The 18,731-nt window shown below is 38.0% G+C and overlaps 1 protein-coding gene across 4 annotated transcripts in view; it reads right to left on the bottom strand.

The window, feature by feature from the left end:
• Nucleotides 1–18,731, bottom strand: part of runx2a (RUNX family transcription factor 2a) — a 140,227-nt gene that overhangs the window by 79,399 nt on the left and 42,097 nt on the right. For 2 of the 4 annotated variants that reach the window (XM_069886700.1, XM_069886696.1), the window contains exons 4-5: nucleotides 15,832–16,008; nucleotides 9,751–9,915 (exon numbers count right to left, since the gene is read on the bottom strand). In XM_069886700.1, coding sequence (XP_069742801.1) covers nucleotides 9,751–9,915; nucleotides 15,832–16,008 — 342 coding nt within the window. Of the gene's footprint in view, nucleotides 1–5,574; nucleotides 7,747–9,750; nucleotides 9,916–15,831; nucleotides 16,009–18,731 lie in introns of those variants that run through there. The other 2 variants (XM_069886699.1, XM_069886698.1) reach the window with 2 other exon arrangements.

The raw sequence follows: 18,731 nt of genomic DNA, 5'->3' as shown, positions 1-18,731 counted from the left end.
CAAATAGGCTTTGTCTAAGAGAGAGAGAATTCAGTTAGAGTTCTGCAGTGGCTTTTGGAAGCTGCAGCTTGTTGAAACCCCATTTTGAAGATGGGTTGTGAGTTCTGAGTTGAGTCTGTTGAAAATCCTTGTGGCCCATACAAGAGGAAATGGCTGGCTAGAGTGTTTCACCTGAAATAAGGGAAACAAGAGGAACTCTGTGGTGACCTGGAAGAAGAGGTTATCATTTGCAAAACCCTGATGGGGCAAGTTTCTTTGGCAAGACACAGAAGTGACTGATGGAAGTAAATCAGTTTGTGTGTGTCCAATGAGCAACCAATCTCTCTCTGAAACCGACAAGAACCTTCCTTTGCAGTAACCATTTAAACACCAGAGCTTGGTGAAAATTCATAAATGTTAAATTCTGTGCACAGTATAAGAATTGCCTGATACTGGAGGAGTGAGAAGTGAGATTGGACTTTGAATCAAATAACTTTTCTGAACTTATACACATTACCTACACGTGCGCTTAGAATTAGAAGTGGGTTAAATTAATAGTAATAAGTTAAATTTTGATCCTGTTTTCATGTTTAAAGACAAATAAAAGTAACTTTTGTTTGAGTAACCATTTGTCTTCATGAATTTCTATTGCTGCTGGGTTTTTGTGTCCTCTGGGCCCATAGCACAAGCATTTTCCCGACTACAGACGTTAAGCTAATTGGCCAATAGTTACCTGTCTTCTGCCTACATCCCTTTTAAAAAAAAAAAAAATGGCGTGACATTTGCTATCTTCCAATCTGCTGGGACCTGCCCAGAATCCAGAGAATTTTGTTAAATGACTACTAATGGATCGACTATAACTCCCGCCATTTCCCTCAGTCCCCTGGGATGTATCCCATCAGGACCAGGGGATTTGTCTACTTTCAGTCCCATGAGTTTGCTCATCACACTATCTCTTTTGTAACAATTATTTTATCGAGGGCCTCACATCCTTCTCACCACTCTTTGGCATGCTGGACGTGTCTTCCACTGTGAAGACTGACACAAAATATTTGTTCAGTTCCTCGACCATTTCATCATTACTCAATATCAATCTTCCTTTCTCACCTTCCAAGGGACCTATGATGACTCTAGTCACCCTCTTCTGTTTTATATATTTATAAAATTTTTTGCAACCTGTTTTTATATTTTGTGCTAATTTACCTTCATAATCCTTCTTCCCTTTCCTTATTTCCCATTTAGTTGTTCTTTGTTGCCTTTTAAAGTTTTCCCAATCCTTCATTTTCCTACTACTCTTGGCTACTTTGTACACATGAGTTTTACTTTCCTTTATTTTCTTAGTTAACCAAGGCTGACCTTTCCCTCTCTTACTACCTTTTTTTTTAACCAGGAATATATTTTTGTCGACCACTATGAAAAATCTCTTTGAAAATCTTCCACTGTTCCTCAACTGTTTGGCCAAATATCCTGTGCTTCCTAGTCCACGTTGACCAATTCCTCCCTCATCCTGTTGTGGTCTCCCCTGTTCAAGGATAATACACTAGTTTTAGATCTAAATATTGTGCCCTCCATCTGTATAAGAAATTCAATCATACTATAATTGCTTTTTCCAAGAGGATCCCTAACTACTAGATCATTAATTTTGCTTACCTCATTGCACAATATTAGATCTAAAATAGCATTCTCCCTTGTTGGTTCTTTAACATGCTGCTCAAGAAGGCTATCATGGATACATTCTATGAAGTCATCCTCCAGACTCCTCGACCAACTTGATTTTCCTAATCTCCATGGAGGTTAAAGTCCCCCACGACAACTGTCGTTCCGTTTTTATATGCCTCAGTTACCTCTCGGTCTGTGCCACTGTGCTATTGTTATTTGGTGAGTGATAGACAACTCCCACCAGTGATTTATTTTTTCTTTACTATTCTTAAATTCTACCCCGATGGACTCGACATTCTGTTCCTTAGATTTACATCGCCTCTCACTATTGCCCTGATCTCATCCTTAATTGAGAGTACCACCCCATCTCCTTTACCTTCCTGAATATTTTTTCGTATTACCTGATACCCTTGAATATTTAATTCCCAATCATGCCCACCTTGCAACCATGTTTCTGTGATGGCCACTAAATCATATGCCTTGTGTCTCAGACTATGGGCATTCAGATAAAGTGCCCTTATGCTCATTGTCCTTTTAGAATCTAGTGACTTTTGCATCCTTTGCTTTTGACTCTCTGCCCTCTTTTTCTTTTTCTCTTTCCTAACTCTATCTTTGGTCTCTGTAGCACCTTCCTCATTCTTTCTCTGTAAGTTCCCATCCACCTGCCCCATTAGTTTAAACCTTCCCCAACAGCTCTAGCAAACAATCTCCCCAGGACATTGACCCCGGCCCTGTCCAGATATAGACTGTCCGGTTTGTACTGGTTCCATCTGCCCCAGAACTGGAAATAATACTTACTGCTTTATTCTGACTTGCAACTACTTTTGTATCTACTTAATCTAACCATCCATTTCTTCCCCTCACTTAAAACTCCATTCAAAATGACATTTGTTCCTTTGCTAAGATTATATTCTTATGTATTGTTGTTTCCCTTCACCAGAGCAGTCATTGTTCATGCATGATCTTTTGCACTGAGTTTGGTCTGACGATTTAATTGTGATAACAATCATGTCTTCGTTCACTACCTCCATGTGCACCTAAACGGGAAGTATTGAACATTTATCAGTAAGAACTTTTAAGTGCTTTTTCCCTTCTCAACTGAGGATGATATTCAATATTATTTGAACCATGATCAAAGGATTACTATACCAGAAGGCACAGCTTCATTGAAACTGTAGCTTCTTGTATTTGTGCCTTTTCTTTGATTACATTAAAAAAATATGCCTTGCATCTTCTTTTGTCATTTAGCATCTAGCATAAATTCTTGTAAAATTCGTAGTATCAGAAATCACTTAGGTGTCATAATTTTAGAAGCAGTTTAACTGTACCAGTTATTTAAAGGAATTCTGCACAAAAGCTACCACAACAGAGCAATAACTAACCCAAAAGATGACAGGCTAAATTGGTTAATGCCTGAAAGTGGGTACAAGGATCCCTTTGTTTGACTAACCTTTTGAGCCCATCTAGGCAAAACAAACAAATTATCATGCCTGTGAATTTATACAGCAGACACAAAGGAGAACAAATGTGGTTATTGGAGGTGAAATATCCCAACACAAATTTTACTGTGTGATTACTTCAGGAGTGGCTTCTAGGCAATTTTCAGTCACTTCATCAATGACTTTCTGTACATTATCAAATCAGGTGGGGATATTGTGATCAGCTGAATTCACTACTCATTGGATAATGAAGGAATGAATGCAGCAAAACTTAATTCAAGCATGTATTTTGTCTGCACAGGTGTCAGACAATGAATAGCACCAACAAGAGGCTATCTTGCCATTTCCTTCTGGCATTCAACATTGCAGAGGACAAATCACTCAAGTTTTGACTGAATCAGCACCCTCAAGCGGGTGAGGCAGCAGGTATTTTGTGACAAATGATTTATTTTGTGACTCCCTAAAATCTTTGCAGAGAAACGTTATCCTTCAGAGGGCAATGAATCTCTGGAATTCTCTACTCCAGAGAGTTGTGGGGGTTAGATAATTAAAGTATTTACAGTGGAAGTAGACATACTTTTGGAAGATAGAGTATAGAGGGCCATAGGGACCTGACACAGAAGAAAAATAAAGCCCTGGAGTACATCCATGTTTTCTTGTGTCCCACCATCAAAAAGGCATGTCAAGAGAATGAGGGAGCAATAACATTCTAGACCTTCAAGAATACAGTAGCTCATTAACTGGCAGGCTCCACAGAATGTCTTGTCTCGTGATTACTACCCTTAATCTACAAATGCACTGCAGGAAATGATCAAAATTTCTTCAGGAACACATTCCAAGTCTGCTTTCTCTCTATTTAGAAGGAAGAGGGTCAATGTTACCAATGATCTATTCCCTTCAAATCAAACAACATCTGGACTTCAAAATTTCTTTATTGTCAAATATAAATTCTTGAACTCCCAAACCAACAGCACAGTGGGGTTACTTTCCTTATGTCGTGCAGTTGCGTCGATAGGCAGTTTGGCAGCATATTGTATTTGAAAAGATATTTGGGGTAGGCAATAAAGCTCACCAGACATTCTACTGCAGAAGACTCAGTTGAGAGGACTTTGATGTGGCTGTCTACAGAAAATTGCTCATCTGTAAGTCCAATAAATTGCCGGTGGAGAGTTTCCAATGCAACGTTAAAGAGAATGGGAGAAATACAGCATCACTTTTTAAATTTGGAGATTCAGCCTCTGGTCCATGAGACCACCTCACTGAAATACACCCGTGTGATCCTCCTGTACAGGACTATGCAGCGTGGAAATTGTGAGGAATTCATTTCTTACACATCATCCCAACTATCATTGTACACCTGATATCAGGTTCCACCTACAGAGGTCAGATCCACTCAATGTCTGGGGGTTTTAGAAATGACTCAGATGACATTGTGTAAGCTCAGGCATATTTTGCATGCTTTGATGTTGGGGAAAAAAAAAACCCAAATAATGTCCTTCCACCCTCTACATTTCAATGTTGCTCTGATCTCAACTTGGTGCTCATTGTCTTTGCAGTTCTGCACATTGTGTTAATCTGTTCCCCAGCATCATTGAAACTCCATCCCAGGGTAGCAGCCAAGGATGATTTTGATTTTCCCAGATTGCAGCACATATGTTTCCACTCCAGTAGTATATTCCTCTGGATGCTTCATTTGCTGGCACACTAGCATTAATCAGCCAGGATGATGCCACTCATAATGAAAAGAGATAACACCAGGCCTTCCAAGGACAATGCAATCTGCAGTTTCCTCCATTGCCAAGTCAGTAGAATTCCAGGAATTATGCGACAGTTATAGGCCTAATAATTCAGCATCAGGAGGTTAAGGATTGCAGATGTAAAATATATTAATAAGATTGAAAGAATGCAGGGAAGATTTACTAGAATGTTGGCAGGACTTGAGGAACTGAGCTACAGGGAAAGGTTAAACAGGTTAGGACTTTATTCACTGGAGCATAGGAAAATGAGGATTGTGGTAGAACAGAGGGATCTGGGAATACAGATACATAATTCCCTGAATTATGGTGGATAGGGTTGTAAAGAGACCTTTTGGCATATTGACCTTCATAAATCAAAGTATTGAGCATAAGAGCTGGGACGTTATGGTAAAGTTGTATAAGATTTTCGAGTATCGTGTGCAGTTTTTGGTCACCTAACTACAAGAAAAATATCAATAAAATAGAAAGAGTGCAGAGAAGATTTACTCGGATGTTGCCTGGACTTCAGGAACTGAGTTGCAGGAAAGGGTTAAGCAGGTTAGGTCTTTATTCCCTGAAGTGTAGAAGAACGAGGGGAGATTTGATAGAGGTATTTAAAATTATGAGGGGGATAGACAGAGTAAATGTCGATAGGCTTTTTCCACTGAGGGTAGGTAAGATACAAACCAGAAAATGTGGGTTAAGAGTTGTGGAGCTCATCGAAAGAACCAAAGACTTGTTGATCCAAACCAAGGCTTTTATTAACAAAAGACAGGAGCTCTTCACAGGTGGCCGACCAGTCCGGAATGATCCGACCTGACTAGGGACACAAACCTTTAGGGCCCAGACAGTAGGCGTGGCTAAGCTCTCAGCCAATCGCTGTAAGCACAGTCATTACACTCTAGATACTGTAACTATATACATTGGTGATAGGTCTGTACTATCACAAGAGTGAAAGGGGAACATCTTCACACAGAGAGTGGTGGGAGTGTAGAATGAGCTGCCAGCTGTAAGAGTGAATATAGGTTCAATTTTAACCTTTAAGAATAAATGGAGAGGGGTGTGAAGGGATATGGATGAGGTGCAGGTCTGTGGGACCAGACAGAATAATATGACAGTACATGCTAGAAGAGCCAAAGGGTCTTTCTGTTTCTCTGCTGTAATGTTTTATGGTTCTATGATTCGTACCAAGGGAACAAACAAGGATGATTAGCTGATGTTGGTGTGGTATACAAATTTTGAAATACTGATTTAGTATTAGCATTTATTGTGGCAGTGGGGCCGAGCAGATTTGTGGTTGTCAGCTTTAGAAAATGATAATGGAAACAGATAGTGAATAGATAATTACGCTTGTATTTCATGGGAGTGCTGTCTGATGAATTAGACTGCAAGATTGCTATCTGAGTTTCCTCATTCCTATTCTACCAACTGCTTCTCCTCGTGTTCTGCATCTTCATATTCTTGTTACCCTTCTTCAGGTTCTTGCAACATAACTTTTGGGAAGGGTTGAGGCATTGTGAATCTTGCCAACCTCTGTGTTTAGTGCAACAAGACTCTATGGTGGTCTAGACACTGAGCAAACCAGCAATCTGTTCTACCAAATTCCAACTGGCATTGTGGTATTGGAAGAATGCATGTTGCTATGATGTGAATGAATTTTGGTAGTAAAATCAAGGATGATGTGGTTAATCGATGTGGTTAACGCATCCCCTGTTTCTGACTATCCACTGCTTTATTTATTATGGCACAAAGGGTTGCCATAGAATGGAAACAGCATGATCGCTTCCAGGATTTAGGATTCTGACTTGCAGTTAGTTACTGAGGGAATACAATTCCTTCCAGTTGTAATGCAATATTCCATAGATCCTTTACGAGGTCAAAATGAAAGATTTGCTCACTCGATCCTGGCTCTACATGGCCTTACACTGAGAACCATGCTCTCATCTCTCACCCTCACTCTTGGAAACTTCAAGCCCACTGCACATTCTCTCTGCCATATTGTATTATGAAAGGATGGCTATAAGTGCTCTGATTCCTTGGAGAAGCCTTGGAAACAAAACTAACTGCTTGAGACTCAACATGCCTTGAATATATTAGCATCATTAAAACAAAATGAAAAGTGTCAAGCGCTGATCAAATTTTAAGTGAATGTCAATTAGAAACATTGACGAATTAATCTGAAAGTGCTGAACAATCACTTTAAATAGTTTTGGGGTGGGGTTGCTTGACTGATGAACCTCTGATCCAGTGCATATATTGGATATGTTTTAAGAGCTGCAGTTCACTTTAGCAGCGCTTGCCATCACTATTTTTCCATTCTGCATTTTCTTCCAGACATCAGCATTCCAAGCACATCCTAATACTCCAACTGGTGCAATTTGCACTGCAAATGTGTTTGCTAACCTCACATGACACACTGCAAACAAACTGTCATCTGTTGCAACCAATCAATTGTTTTGCAGCAACCGACTAGAAAAAAAAAGCATCAGGTGCACATTTTTGATGAGAAAATAAAAAAAGTTAATTTTGGTCTGGATTGTACTTTAAGCCAATCACACATCTACTTTCTTGCACATCATTACAAATACTTCTTTTATATTAACGGGTCAGTTAGCTCTCAAAATTCAAACTCTCTGACTTAAGGTCGTCAACCAGAAGGACCTGTCTGATAGTGGAAGGGTAGCTATTTTTCCTGAACCTGGTGGTACAAATCTTGTGGCACCTAAATCTCTTTTCTAATGACAGCAGCAAGAACAGAACATGTTCTGGAGATGAGGAACCTTGATGATTGCTGCTGCTCTCTGACAGCAGCATCCCATGGAGATGTTCTCAAAGGTGGGGAGAGTTTTCTGTGATGTACTGAGCTGTGTCCGTTGCCTTTTGCAGGGCTTTCCACTCCGAGATATTCATAATATGATAAAGATACAAATGTGCTTTGCAGGACAATAAACAGACAAAATTTGTATCATTATGAGGAAGATATAGCTTATCTTGCAAGAAGATGTATATACACATTTTTATCATCTATATTTACACTGCTGTACAAATCATCAGTGAGACTATACTTAAAGCACTGTGATTATTTCCAGTCACCCAGTTACAGGAAGTTGGAATAAGTGCAAAGGAGATTCACCAGGATGTTGCCAGGTCTAGAGGCCTTGAATTATAGGAAGAAGTTAGATGGGTTAGCTCTTTATTCCCTCGATCATTAGTGGCTGAGGAGTGACCTTTTAAAGGTTTATAAAATTGTGAGGGACATGGATAAAATCTGGCTCACAGTCTTTTCCCCAGGGTAGTCAATTCTAGAACGGGAGGACATTGGTTTAAGAGATTTAAGAGAGACCCAAAGAGTAGGGTCTGTATCTGGAATGAGCTGCCGGTGAAAACTTTAGAAACAGGCACAATTTTGATGTTCAAAATAGATTTTGAAAGATACAGGGATAGGATAACTTTAGAAGAATATGGACCAAATGCAGGAAAATCAGACTAGACAAGAAGGCTAACTTGGCTGGCATGGATGAGTTGAGCCAAGAGGCTGTCCATGTGGTATGAATTGATGAGTCTCAAGATATGGAGACTAGGAAACTGATGAAAGTAAATAATGAAGCATTGAAGAGGGTCCACATGACAAAGGTAGATATCACCAGGAACTGTTCAAGGGAATATCATTAAAATTAGAATTTCAGAATGTAGAAGGGTAGCAGGGTGTATAATGAATGAAGAGGTTTTCAGAAAGAAAAGAAATAATTTTTAAAATGATAACATTAGTAAGGAGAGCTTGGATAATGAGTATGCAAGATTTTGTTCAGTTTACGATGTGGTGAGTACAGTTTTGTATTAGAATATTTTTCTAAAGGATACAGTACAAGATGGAAGACAGCCAGGAAAACTTTGGAACAATTGAATTGAGACAAGAAAATGCATAGATGAATAGTAAAAGAAAACACAGCAAATATGATTTTTTTTTTCCCATGCAACTTGAAAGAAAGGATATGATCTTGCAGAATTTGAAGGCTTCGTCAAGGATTTGCTCATAATCAGCTGCTTTCGATACATATTCACACTGGTTGTTCTTAAGTTACTTCAGAAATTAGCTTAAGTGCTGTTTCTCCCTTTATTTTGTGTTCTAATCTATTATACTGAATCAGTGAGAGAATTCTTCTTGCAAGTTATTGCCCGATTCACAAAATAGTTTTGTTAAAATATCCTTACATTATCCATCAGTTCCCTTGTTTCAAATAATAAACACATAGAAAGTAAATACAGGAGGAAACAACTACAACTCCATGAGGGGGTTCACTGATTTGCACAGAATTCATTTGATATCATTTTGAGGAACCTCTCAACTCCAGAAATTTGAGTTCGATCCTAACCTTTGATTTATTTCTATGTGGAGTTTGTATATTCTCCTTATGACCACATGGGTTTTTCCAGGTGCTCTGATTTCCTCCTATATCCTAAAAATATACAGGGTGGTTGGTTAATTGGTCTTTAATGTAAAGGTAAAGATAAAAGTTAAATGATAGAATCTGGGGAAATTAAGGGGTATGTGGGATGAATAAAACAGCATTAATGTGTAAATGTCAGTGTTGGCTGACTGGCCTGTCTCTCTGCTGTGAACTTTATGATTCTCTAACTGTTTCCAAAATGATCTTACAGTTTAATTGCAGACATCCAGTCAAGGAATACTGCCAACTGTAATACAAAATAGGGCACAAAATCCAGGAGCAAACACTTCTCAATTGTACAAAGATACAAAGAGTAAGTGGAAACAATTAGATAAGTTATCAAACACAATTTCAAACAAAGTAGTAATTTTTTTCCCTGTTAGAACACCAGTAATTAATATTAATTTCCATTAACTCATATCTTTTCCCTCTCCCGCCACTTTTAAAAGTTTAAATGAAAAGGAGGTTTACTCCTGAGATCATGTCTACCTGAAAGTCGTCTTGGCACATCAGCAGTGATTGCAGGAAGCCCTGTGGCACGGGTGGAGGAAAGAGGAGTTGTGGAATGAATGGAAGGTGATGTTATCTGACTCAGATAGGGTGGATATGACTGATCATATGACCATGGTGGAGACGACTGGGCCTGCCTGGGGTCTGGAAACAGAGCAATCAATCAATTGTTGTTTTTCTCTCATCTTAATTTGCCAATAGAAAATGTAGTTACTTTTTTAAACTTTAGTCCACATTCAAATCAATCAGATATCCCCATCCTTACAAAATGCAACCTGAATGTAAACAAAATGTAAAACAAGACATTAGACAATAACCTTTACCTTTTCCTCTCAATGTGCCATAACTCAGGTATACTTCTTTTGAAGGGACCTATTTTAATCAGTCCCAACTAAAATATGACTATTTTCGGCAAATATTGCATTTTAATTTTGCAAAACTGCCCCGATTGTTTTCAAATTAAGGCTGCAACTATCAGACACCGTAATTATGAATGTAAGCTACAACAAGCTGTACCCTCAGAACATAAAATTCCCCAAAGAAAAATCATCTTACATAATTTGACATGTAGTTCCTAGGTTCTAACATGAAAAAAAAGGCATCTTTAGCTTTATAATCTCAAGGTGTTCAATGCAGAAATAAGTTTTGTCACGGTGGATAATTTTCAGTAAAACAAGTTCAAGGAAGTTAATGATTTTTTTTACTCATAGCTATAAAACTAATGTCCGAGTCCTCATGTTGTGATCATCCATAGTTTGCCATTTCCCTTGTAATTTATTGCTACAAAAGAATCACATAAATTGTAACAAAGGGCTTTCAACAATGTAATAAATAAGAGCTCAACACATCAAAGGGGACCCAAAATATGATAGCAAAACTTCTGAATATTAGGATCAGATCACAATTTGCACTATTGACTGTACAACGATATCCTCAGCAGTAGTTAGTATCAAGTCATCCAGTTACCAAATAAATAACATACATTTCAAATAAATGTTACAAATAAATGCTATCAACTGATAGCTCAATGAAAAAAAGGACTTTTATCCCCATTGGAATGCTCTAGAGTTCCCAAAATTTAAAGATTAAATGTGGCTGCGAGCAACACAGGAAAAAAGTCAGTGGAGCATTGTAAAAATACTTTTTTCTTTTGTTTATTGGTTATGAAAATATTGAAGAAAAACTTGGAAAGAAAAGGCTGCTTAACAGGGCTGGGTGGTAGTAAGTGGGAGGTCTTATGATGAAACTTTCAGGAAAAATCCAGCTCAAGTTGGCAACATTCATGAAATTCAAACTATAATGTGAACAATTCCGTATTGCACAGAACACAGCCAATTTATTTAACATTGTTCTGTATTTTTAATGGCTATCAATAGATAGATTTAATGATACACAATGGGTGGCCCCATCTTCTACATTCCACCAGCCTTGTTCAATCAGTTTAGACAATTCAAACTTTTAAAAAGGGAGCAACTGAAAAGTCTGCAGTGACCCAAAGAGTGCTGGCAACTGACTGCAGCTCAAGAACAAAATATAAAGAACAACTGGTTGCAAAAGATGCACTGAAAATAATGCCTCTGGAATTCAAATGCTTTAATAGAAGACATGACTTGGTCTAGTTTAATCAAATTGTACTGTTAGAAATAACACTTTAGTGTTAATGCAACCATTGTCAACTGTCTGGTAAACCTGGTGGGTAGCAGCGATCCAGCCATGATTAGAAAACTGGGCTTAAAAGCTACTTCGTTCAACCAAAGGAATGGAAATGCAAAATTATTATTGCATCCTTGAAATTCTCAAAAACTTTGGGCGGATATTCAAATGAAGTTAGACTGGCATGTCATCACTAAAGATACCTGGTGTGGGAAGTAAATTGGGACAAGTAGTATTTTTCTGGCTGCTTGCCATCTGATGCAATTGGCTTATTTTTCCATAGAAGCAGTGGTGGGTGTACATCGGAATGGAATGCAAATGCTGGAAAGCATCGAACAGTACAATTTCCATTATATGTGCCAAAACAAAATTTCAAATAGCAGTGCAAGAGCAAAGGAAATAAGCAAAGGACGAGTAAACTTTCAATGGGTGTTTTGGTGAGTGCAATCAATTCTAATGTGAAATACAGTAAAACCCCTTGTATCTGGAATTCAAACAACTGGCAGCCTCAAGCAAGTGGCAAAAAAAAAAATTGAGGAAAATACATTTTAAACAATTAAATAAATAAGAATGAAATAATAAGTAAAATACCTAAATTTAAAATTGTAAAAGTAAATGTTCTCTGAAGTAACATAAACCTTTGGTGAAGATGGGAGCAGATATTAAGCCAGCAGATTGTCTTGGTCATGCTTTGCTCATAGCAGCTATATGAATTAGTTGTGTGAGACAGCAAAGGCGTTGACCAGGATGAAGAGCTATTTGTGGCCATTTGTTATTGGGCTGAATCTTTTAAAGTGTCTCCTTATCCCTGCTTAATAAGAGTTTCCCCGGTCAGAGGCTTTATCTGTAAGCTTGGGTGTTTGTCTTTCAGGCAGGAGAGAAACCTGTAGATGCAGCGATGGGTAAATGTTTTCAAAGAAAGTGACTGAAAATAAAGTAAAATGCTTTAATGTTTATATATGAAAGCAAATGAAGTTTGTTCAGTGTAAGTACAGTGTAGTATTTTTGTGTTTTGTCTCTTAAACTGTTTACTCTTAATGAAGTGTTCTGGTTAGGCATTAAATGAGTAAGTATCAAGCAACCGGAAAATACATTTTTCTGGCATCTACTAATCCCCATAGGTGCCAGGTATCAGGGGTTTTACTATAATATACTTTATAGCAGATGCAGAAAAGTGCTAGAAATACTCAGCAGGTCAAGCATCATCTGGTAAGTAGAATTCTCCACCCTCAAGGATTGTGGGGCCAGATCATTGCAGATATTTAAAGAGGAATTAGTTAATTTTTTTTGAAAGATCATGGAATGAGGGCTCTAGGGAACTGATATAAAGGGGGAGGCCTGAGCCCAGATCAGCAAAGATCATGTTGAATAGTAGGACAGGTTTGAAGGACCAAGTTTCTTTTCCTATTTCTATTTTCAAAATATGTTATTACCCCAGCTCATGCTCTCTCTCTTTCTCTTTCCCTCTGTATCCTTTCACAGAGCCAAAGTCAATTCTCACATTTCTTCTTATAATATCCAATTAACACTTTTAGGTGGTATGAATTCCTACCCCTCCCATCATTCAGTATTTATTCAGATGCCTTCCTGTTTTTTGCTTACACCTTTAAGAAGGGCTCAGGCTCGAATCAGTGGTAATATATCTTTACAAAGCCTATTAGCCTGAATACATCTGAGATTGTCTGATCTCAGAGGCGAAGGTGACTCAAGCCTGGTCAGAATTTGGAGGGGAGATTGCCATGTGCTGTTGGTTTCTGTGAGTGGCACTGGACAAAGTGGTGACTCTCTGTCTGCTTTATGGTAGACCAAAGTTAAAGAATTTCATGTATGTTACATTCTAAATGTAGTATTACATGACAATAATGGAACCTTTACCTATGGATGCTGAGTTCTTCTATCATTTCTGTGTGAATATTAGAGTAGGGCCTTGGTGCATGCAAAAAGCCTGGCAAAAACTAAAACTGTATTGTTATTTGCTCACATATCTTCAAAAAGCAGGTAACTTTTAAAACTTAATTTTAAAATGTAGGATTTTTGTTATTAATTCTGTGCTTCTGCAGCCAAAGTTCTAATGGATAACATGTGGGTGTGAGACCATTCAGTTCTAACAAGCAGTACAGGGTACTATCCCATGAGAAGTAAAACTATTACATCAGCAGAGGAAGTTCACAAGATAGTGCCCTGTCCTTGCACACAATTAACACCCTGCATCAATGTGCAAAGCTCACTTACTTATAGCCACTAAAGACAATGGGCATAATACACTGGGGACTGGGATGCCACTTCATTAGAGGGGAGTCTCATTGGATGCCATTTCTTATTGTCCACCCTGTCCCCTACCAATCTCCAGCTGCCTATCATTCCTCTATCCCCTTATTTGGATTCATCCATCACTATCTCATTCCTCTTACACCTATAATTTTTTTTTAATTTAAAATTTAACATACAGCATTACAGTCCAATAACAGGCCAATATACATCCAATTAACCTACATCCCCAGTACCCTTTGAAAGGTGGGAGGAAATGGGGCCCCCAGGGAAAACCCATGCAGACATGAGGAGAATGCAAAAACTCTTTGCATTCAGTGCAGGATTCGAAACTTGTCTTGATCGCTGGCGTTGTAAAAAGTGTTGTGCTAACTGCTACGCCAACCATGCTATGATTGGGTTATTGGTTAGCTTCCCTCTACATTCTCAATCCTGATGCTGGGCCTCAACTTGGAATGTCAATCAACCCTGCTGGCCAACTTAGCCAGATTTCAATTCACACCTACTTGTCCTTGAACTGAATGGAAGTGCTATGACCATCTCTTGGAGAGTAAGGGTCAACCTCAATGTTTTGGTCAAGATGGTTATATAATATATATGGGCCAAATGGCAAATTTCATTCTCCAAAAGACATTAGTAGGGTCAATTTTTATTACAGATTCAGTCATTTGCTTCCTCTTAAAATCAAAAGCTGCTGTCTGGGATTCAGATCAATAGTATCTACTTCTGGATACTCATCTGGTAACTTAACAGCAATGATGAGAGTGTTCATGCATTTCTATCTAACATCTTGAAATATACTTTATGGCATATCATGGTATCAACCAATGAGTAGCACCAAATTTAGAGCCTCCACTCACGTTAGAGGCTCTTGAAAAGCTACTCTTAACTTTTCTCGGCTGAATATAGTCAGAAGTAGAAAAGAAAATGACATCAGTGCTATTTCAAAAGGCTTACCAACTTCTTGCAGACAATTTCCTGTTTGTTCACTATTGGATATTGTCAATATAACACATATTTGTACAGGTTGATTATCTTACATCAGTAACAATTTAGTTCCAAAGAATCACTAAAGTTTATTAGGAGTGGTAGAGCTTGTGTTAAAGGACTCTCTTAGATATTACAGGAGATGTTAATGTGGAGAAAATGTGGTATACTGTATGGTAAAATCCACATTATCTGGAATTGAAGTAATCTGCACCCTCAAGCAAATGGCAATAATAAAAAAATTTGCAAAAAATAAATAAATAAAAATTACAAAAGTTAAAATTGGCGCCCCCTAGTGGTTAGTTCGCCAATCACACAACACACAGTCTCAAGCAACCGGAAAATTCACTTTTCCGGGATCTACCAATCTCCATAGGTGCCTGATACTGGGGGTTGTGGGGAGGGGATTACTGTGATTTAAAGACAAAAGTTCAGAACCTTTCAGCTTAAATGCTAAAGTTGCTATTTTCTTTCTGATGATAATTATTATCTAACAATATGTAAAAAATGTAATATAGAATTTTTTTTCTGATATTAATATTTTACTGGATGAGCCATTTGTTCAAAGAATTATATATGTGACCCTAGCTAGAGTTTAAAAAAAAAAATGAGTTTCATTGTTTTAGTTTCAGTCTAATTTTCTGATTTTTACTCATTTATGATCATCGTAAGAATTCTGGAAGGTATAAATATCCAGGTGGACTTGTTTGTTTGAGTTAAACTAACTGAATTAAATGACACAGTTGTGTTATGAAGGAAACAAATTGCAATTTATGTGGATAGGTCTGATCCTGACAAATCTCAAGACTGATTAGCTGGTGTAGTTGACGTCTCTGTATTTTGCAAGAAAACAAATGGTTGTTACCTCTGATTGTCAATGACCTCAATAATAATTTCTCATAATCATAAAATGTTTAGGAAGGATTGTATCCATCTAAATTTTATCACTTTGGTTTGTGGTGTACATGATTAAAACTAACCTTTTAAAAATACGATCAGATATTCTTTTATAAAATATTGAAGGCCCAAAAATAATGTCCTTTCTTGAACAATGGCTCTGACAACTGGTAGATTAGTGTACAGATGACTATGAAAAGTTTCATAGATGTTGATTTATTATCATGCAAGAAGCAATTTATTATATTCATGTACCTCCAATCTGAGATGCAGCCTGAGGACTGAAAGGACCTGGTGTAGGATTAAGAGAAGGTCGTGGACTTTGTGTTGAAGCACCCACTCTCACTGCAGTTTGGCGAAGGCGTTCCAATTCACTCAAGCGTTCGGAAAATAATCCAACTTTTGGCTGGTCGTCAAGTTTCTGTCTATGTCCTATCCAGAAGAGAAAATGACAATTTACAGAATAAGATTTGCATCATCATGCAAATCAAGTAGCTATTTTTTCTTGTTGGAAGTATTAGATTGAGTCAAGAAAGGAACATTCTCATCATATTCATCCCACTGAACAGGAAAGTCGTAATTTGTGATAGTGATTCTAACATTTCAGTTGGTTTTCAATTAGATTCAAAAGTAAGCAGTTTTTTTAAAAAAATCAACTTCCATTAAATAAAAACTGGGTGGATCCAATAATATAAAGTACATACCCACGTGCTTTGCAGAAATATTTACAGAAATACGTGGAGGAGGGTGACCAGAAACTGAGTTAAAACTCAAATTTCAAGGATGGTCCCAAGGGAGATTGGGAGTTAGACCACTTTATAATGAAAGTCTCAGAGAGCAGAACTGACAAAGTTGAAGGCATGTGGAAACACATGTGAATAGGTGCAGGAATTAGCATTGTAACCCCATGCCTGTCCTTCCAGGTCTGTCTCAGGCCTCACATTAGCACTCAATTCCAAGATGACAGCAGACAGCAACAGCAGATGATGACTAAGAATGGTCCAAGAGTTGTGAAGGAATTAAATAAAATATGTAAGAGTTCAGAGAAGGGTAATAATAAGCAGACTAAATGCTGATGGTCTTGGCATGGCAAAGATAACATGCATAGCAAATAGACTTGATAATATCCAAATTCAAATCCACTCTGTTGCTTTTCTTCACAAACTTGATTGTGTCTACAATAATAACCATGTACATTAGGCAACCAAATTCATATATTTCTTTTTACAAAGCTTTCTTTTTCTGTTTATGCCATGGAAAAAAAAATGGGTGTCATGGCAAGTTTGTTCTTGATTACTGCAATTAATACAGCAATCAATTTGACAATCCATTGCACTGTAAACACAACATTGTTCACAGTCCTGATTTTAATAAAGACTTTGTCATTTTATTGAGCAAAACATAAACTGGATTTTCTTTCAAATATGAAAAAAAAATTACTGGCAGAACTCAACATTGTTTCAGTGCTCCAGGGCATTAAAAAAAAAACCTTATCTCTCTCATCTCTCTTTGTCGTGTTAGTAAGATTATAATTGAAAAACTTCAAATGCTGTAAGATCAAAAAAAATCGGAATTGTCCACAAGCATTTTCAATGACAGGATCAGCTGTGGCAATCATTATTCACATTTGAAATAGTTTTGCATGCAAACAGTGTTGGTCACGCAAATCCTTTCCATCAGCACCCCATCCCATTGAGAAGAAACACAAACACAAGCAATGAGAACAGCAGTCTACAGGTGCATAAACTGTTTGATTTTACTATAAATACAATGGAAAGAAAGAAAACAAAATAAAGCCAGTCACCTTGCATAGTTTTGGCCTGCCCATCAAGACTGAACTGGCTGCTTCTAATGGAAGAAAAATAAATATGTAAAACGGGGAGGGAGGGGGATGCTTGCTTAAGACGATTGATTTCCAATTGACTGAAGTCCGTGATCAGCTGTGAAATTGTCGGGAGAATTCAAAAATAGGAGTTGTGTTTTTTTTTGACAAAGACTCTGGGCTGCAGGGGTGGTTTGTGTGCAATATCATTCCCTGACTCTATTGACATTAATCACACAGATCCCATTTTTTCACCCCATTTTCCCATCAACTCCTGCCAGATTCTCCATTGCCTACAGTTTACACAAGCAAACTAAACTAACAGCCTGCAAAACTTTGGGATGTGGAAGGAAATTATTTGGCAGTAGATATGGCAGACCTACTGACAACAAACACCTTCCATTCTCCCTTATTATGTACTTGCAAGCTGTTGCTTTCTCTTTCTGAACTGCTGCTCATGGTTGTCCCTTGTCAAATTCATGTCCACAGGCAGAACAAGATTTTGATTAATCCCTCCATCACCACCCTCCCCTTCTTTCAATGGTGTCTTATTGATTTACACTATTGCTGCAATCAATTACCATTGAATTTGGTTTACCAGTCATCTATCTTGTATGTTGTTTGTGAAACCATGCAATGTGTTCACAGTTCTTTGCTAAAAAAAACTGCAGTTGTGAAAATAGACATCAAGTTCCACAGCATGGAAATAAGTCCTTTGGCCCACCTTATTTATGCCAACCAAGCTATTCTCATTTTCCTCTTTCAATGTCTTTTAAACAATTGTCCCTGCTGTTACCACTTCCTCTGGCAGCTCATTCCATATACCCACCACGCTCTGGCTGAAGAAGGTATCCCTCAGCTATTTAATTCTTTCCCTTTTCACCCTAAATCCGTCTCCTCTAGTTTTAGATTCACTTAAAATGACTATTAACCTTATCTATGCTCCTTATGGTATTATAAACTTCTGTTAAGTCCCCGCTTAGTATGATCCAGATAGAAAAAAGACCCACCAATCACCTTCTTCCTTCCCCCCCTCACCCCCCACCCATTACCCTATCCAAGTCTTGAAAAAAAATCTTGTGAATCTTTTCAGCTTAGTGATCTATTTCCTTTGGCTGGGTGACCAAAACTGTACTCAATTTTCCAAGTGTGGTCTCTCCAAAGTCCTGTACAGTTGCATCATGATATCTCTGCTCCTGTACTCAATGCCCTGACTGATGAAGGTAAGCACGCCAAATGCCGCCCTCAACATGCTTTCTATCTGCATTGGCTTTTTTATGGAACTATGTACCTGTGCCCCCAAATCTTTGCTTTACAACACTCTCCAGGGCCT

Source organism: Narcine bancroftii, chromosome 6 (genome assembly GCF_036971445.1).
Source record: "Narcine bancroftii isolate sNarBan1 chromosome 6, sNarBan1.hap1, whole genome shotgun sequence".
Classification (NCBI taxonomy): domain Eukaryota; kingdom Metazoa; phylum Chordata; class Chondrichthyes; order Torpediniformes; family Narcinidae; genus Narcine; species Narcine bancroftii.
Note: the sequence above shows the minus strand (reverse complement) of the source record. Positions and strands in the feature narration are given on the sequence as shown.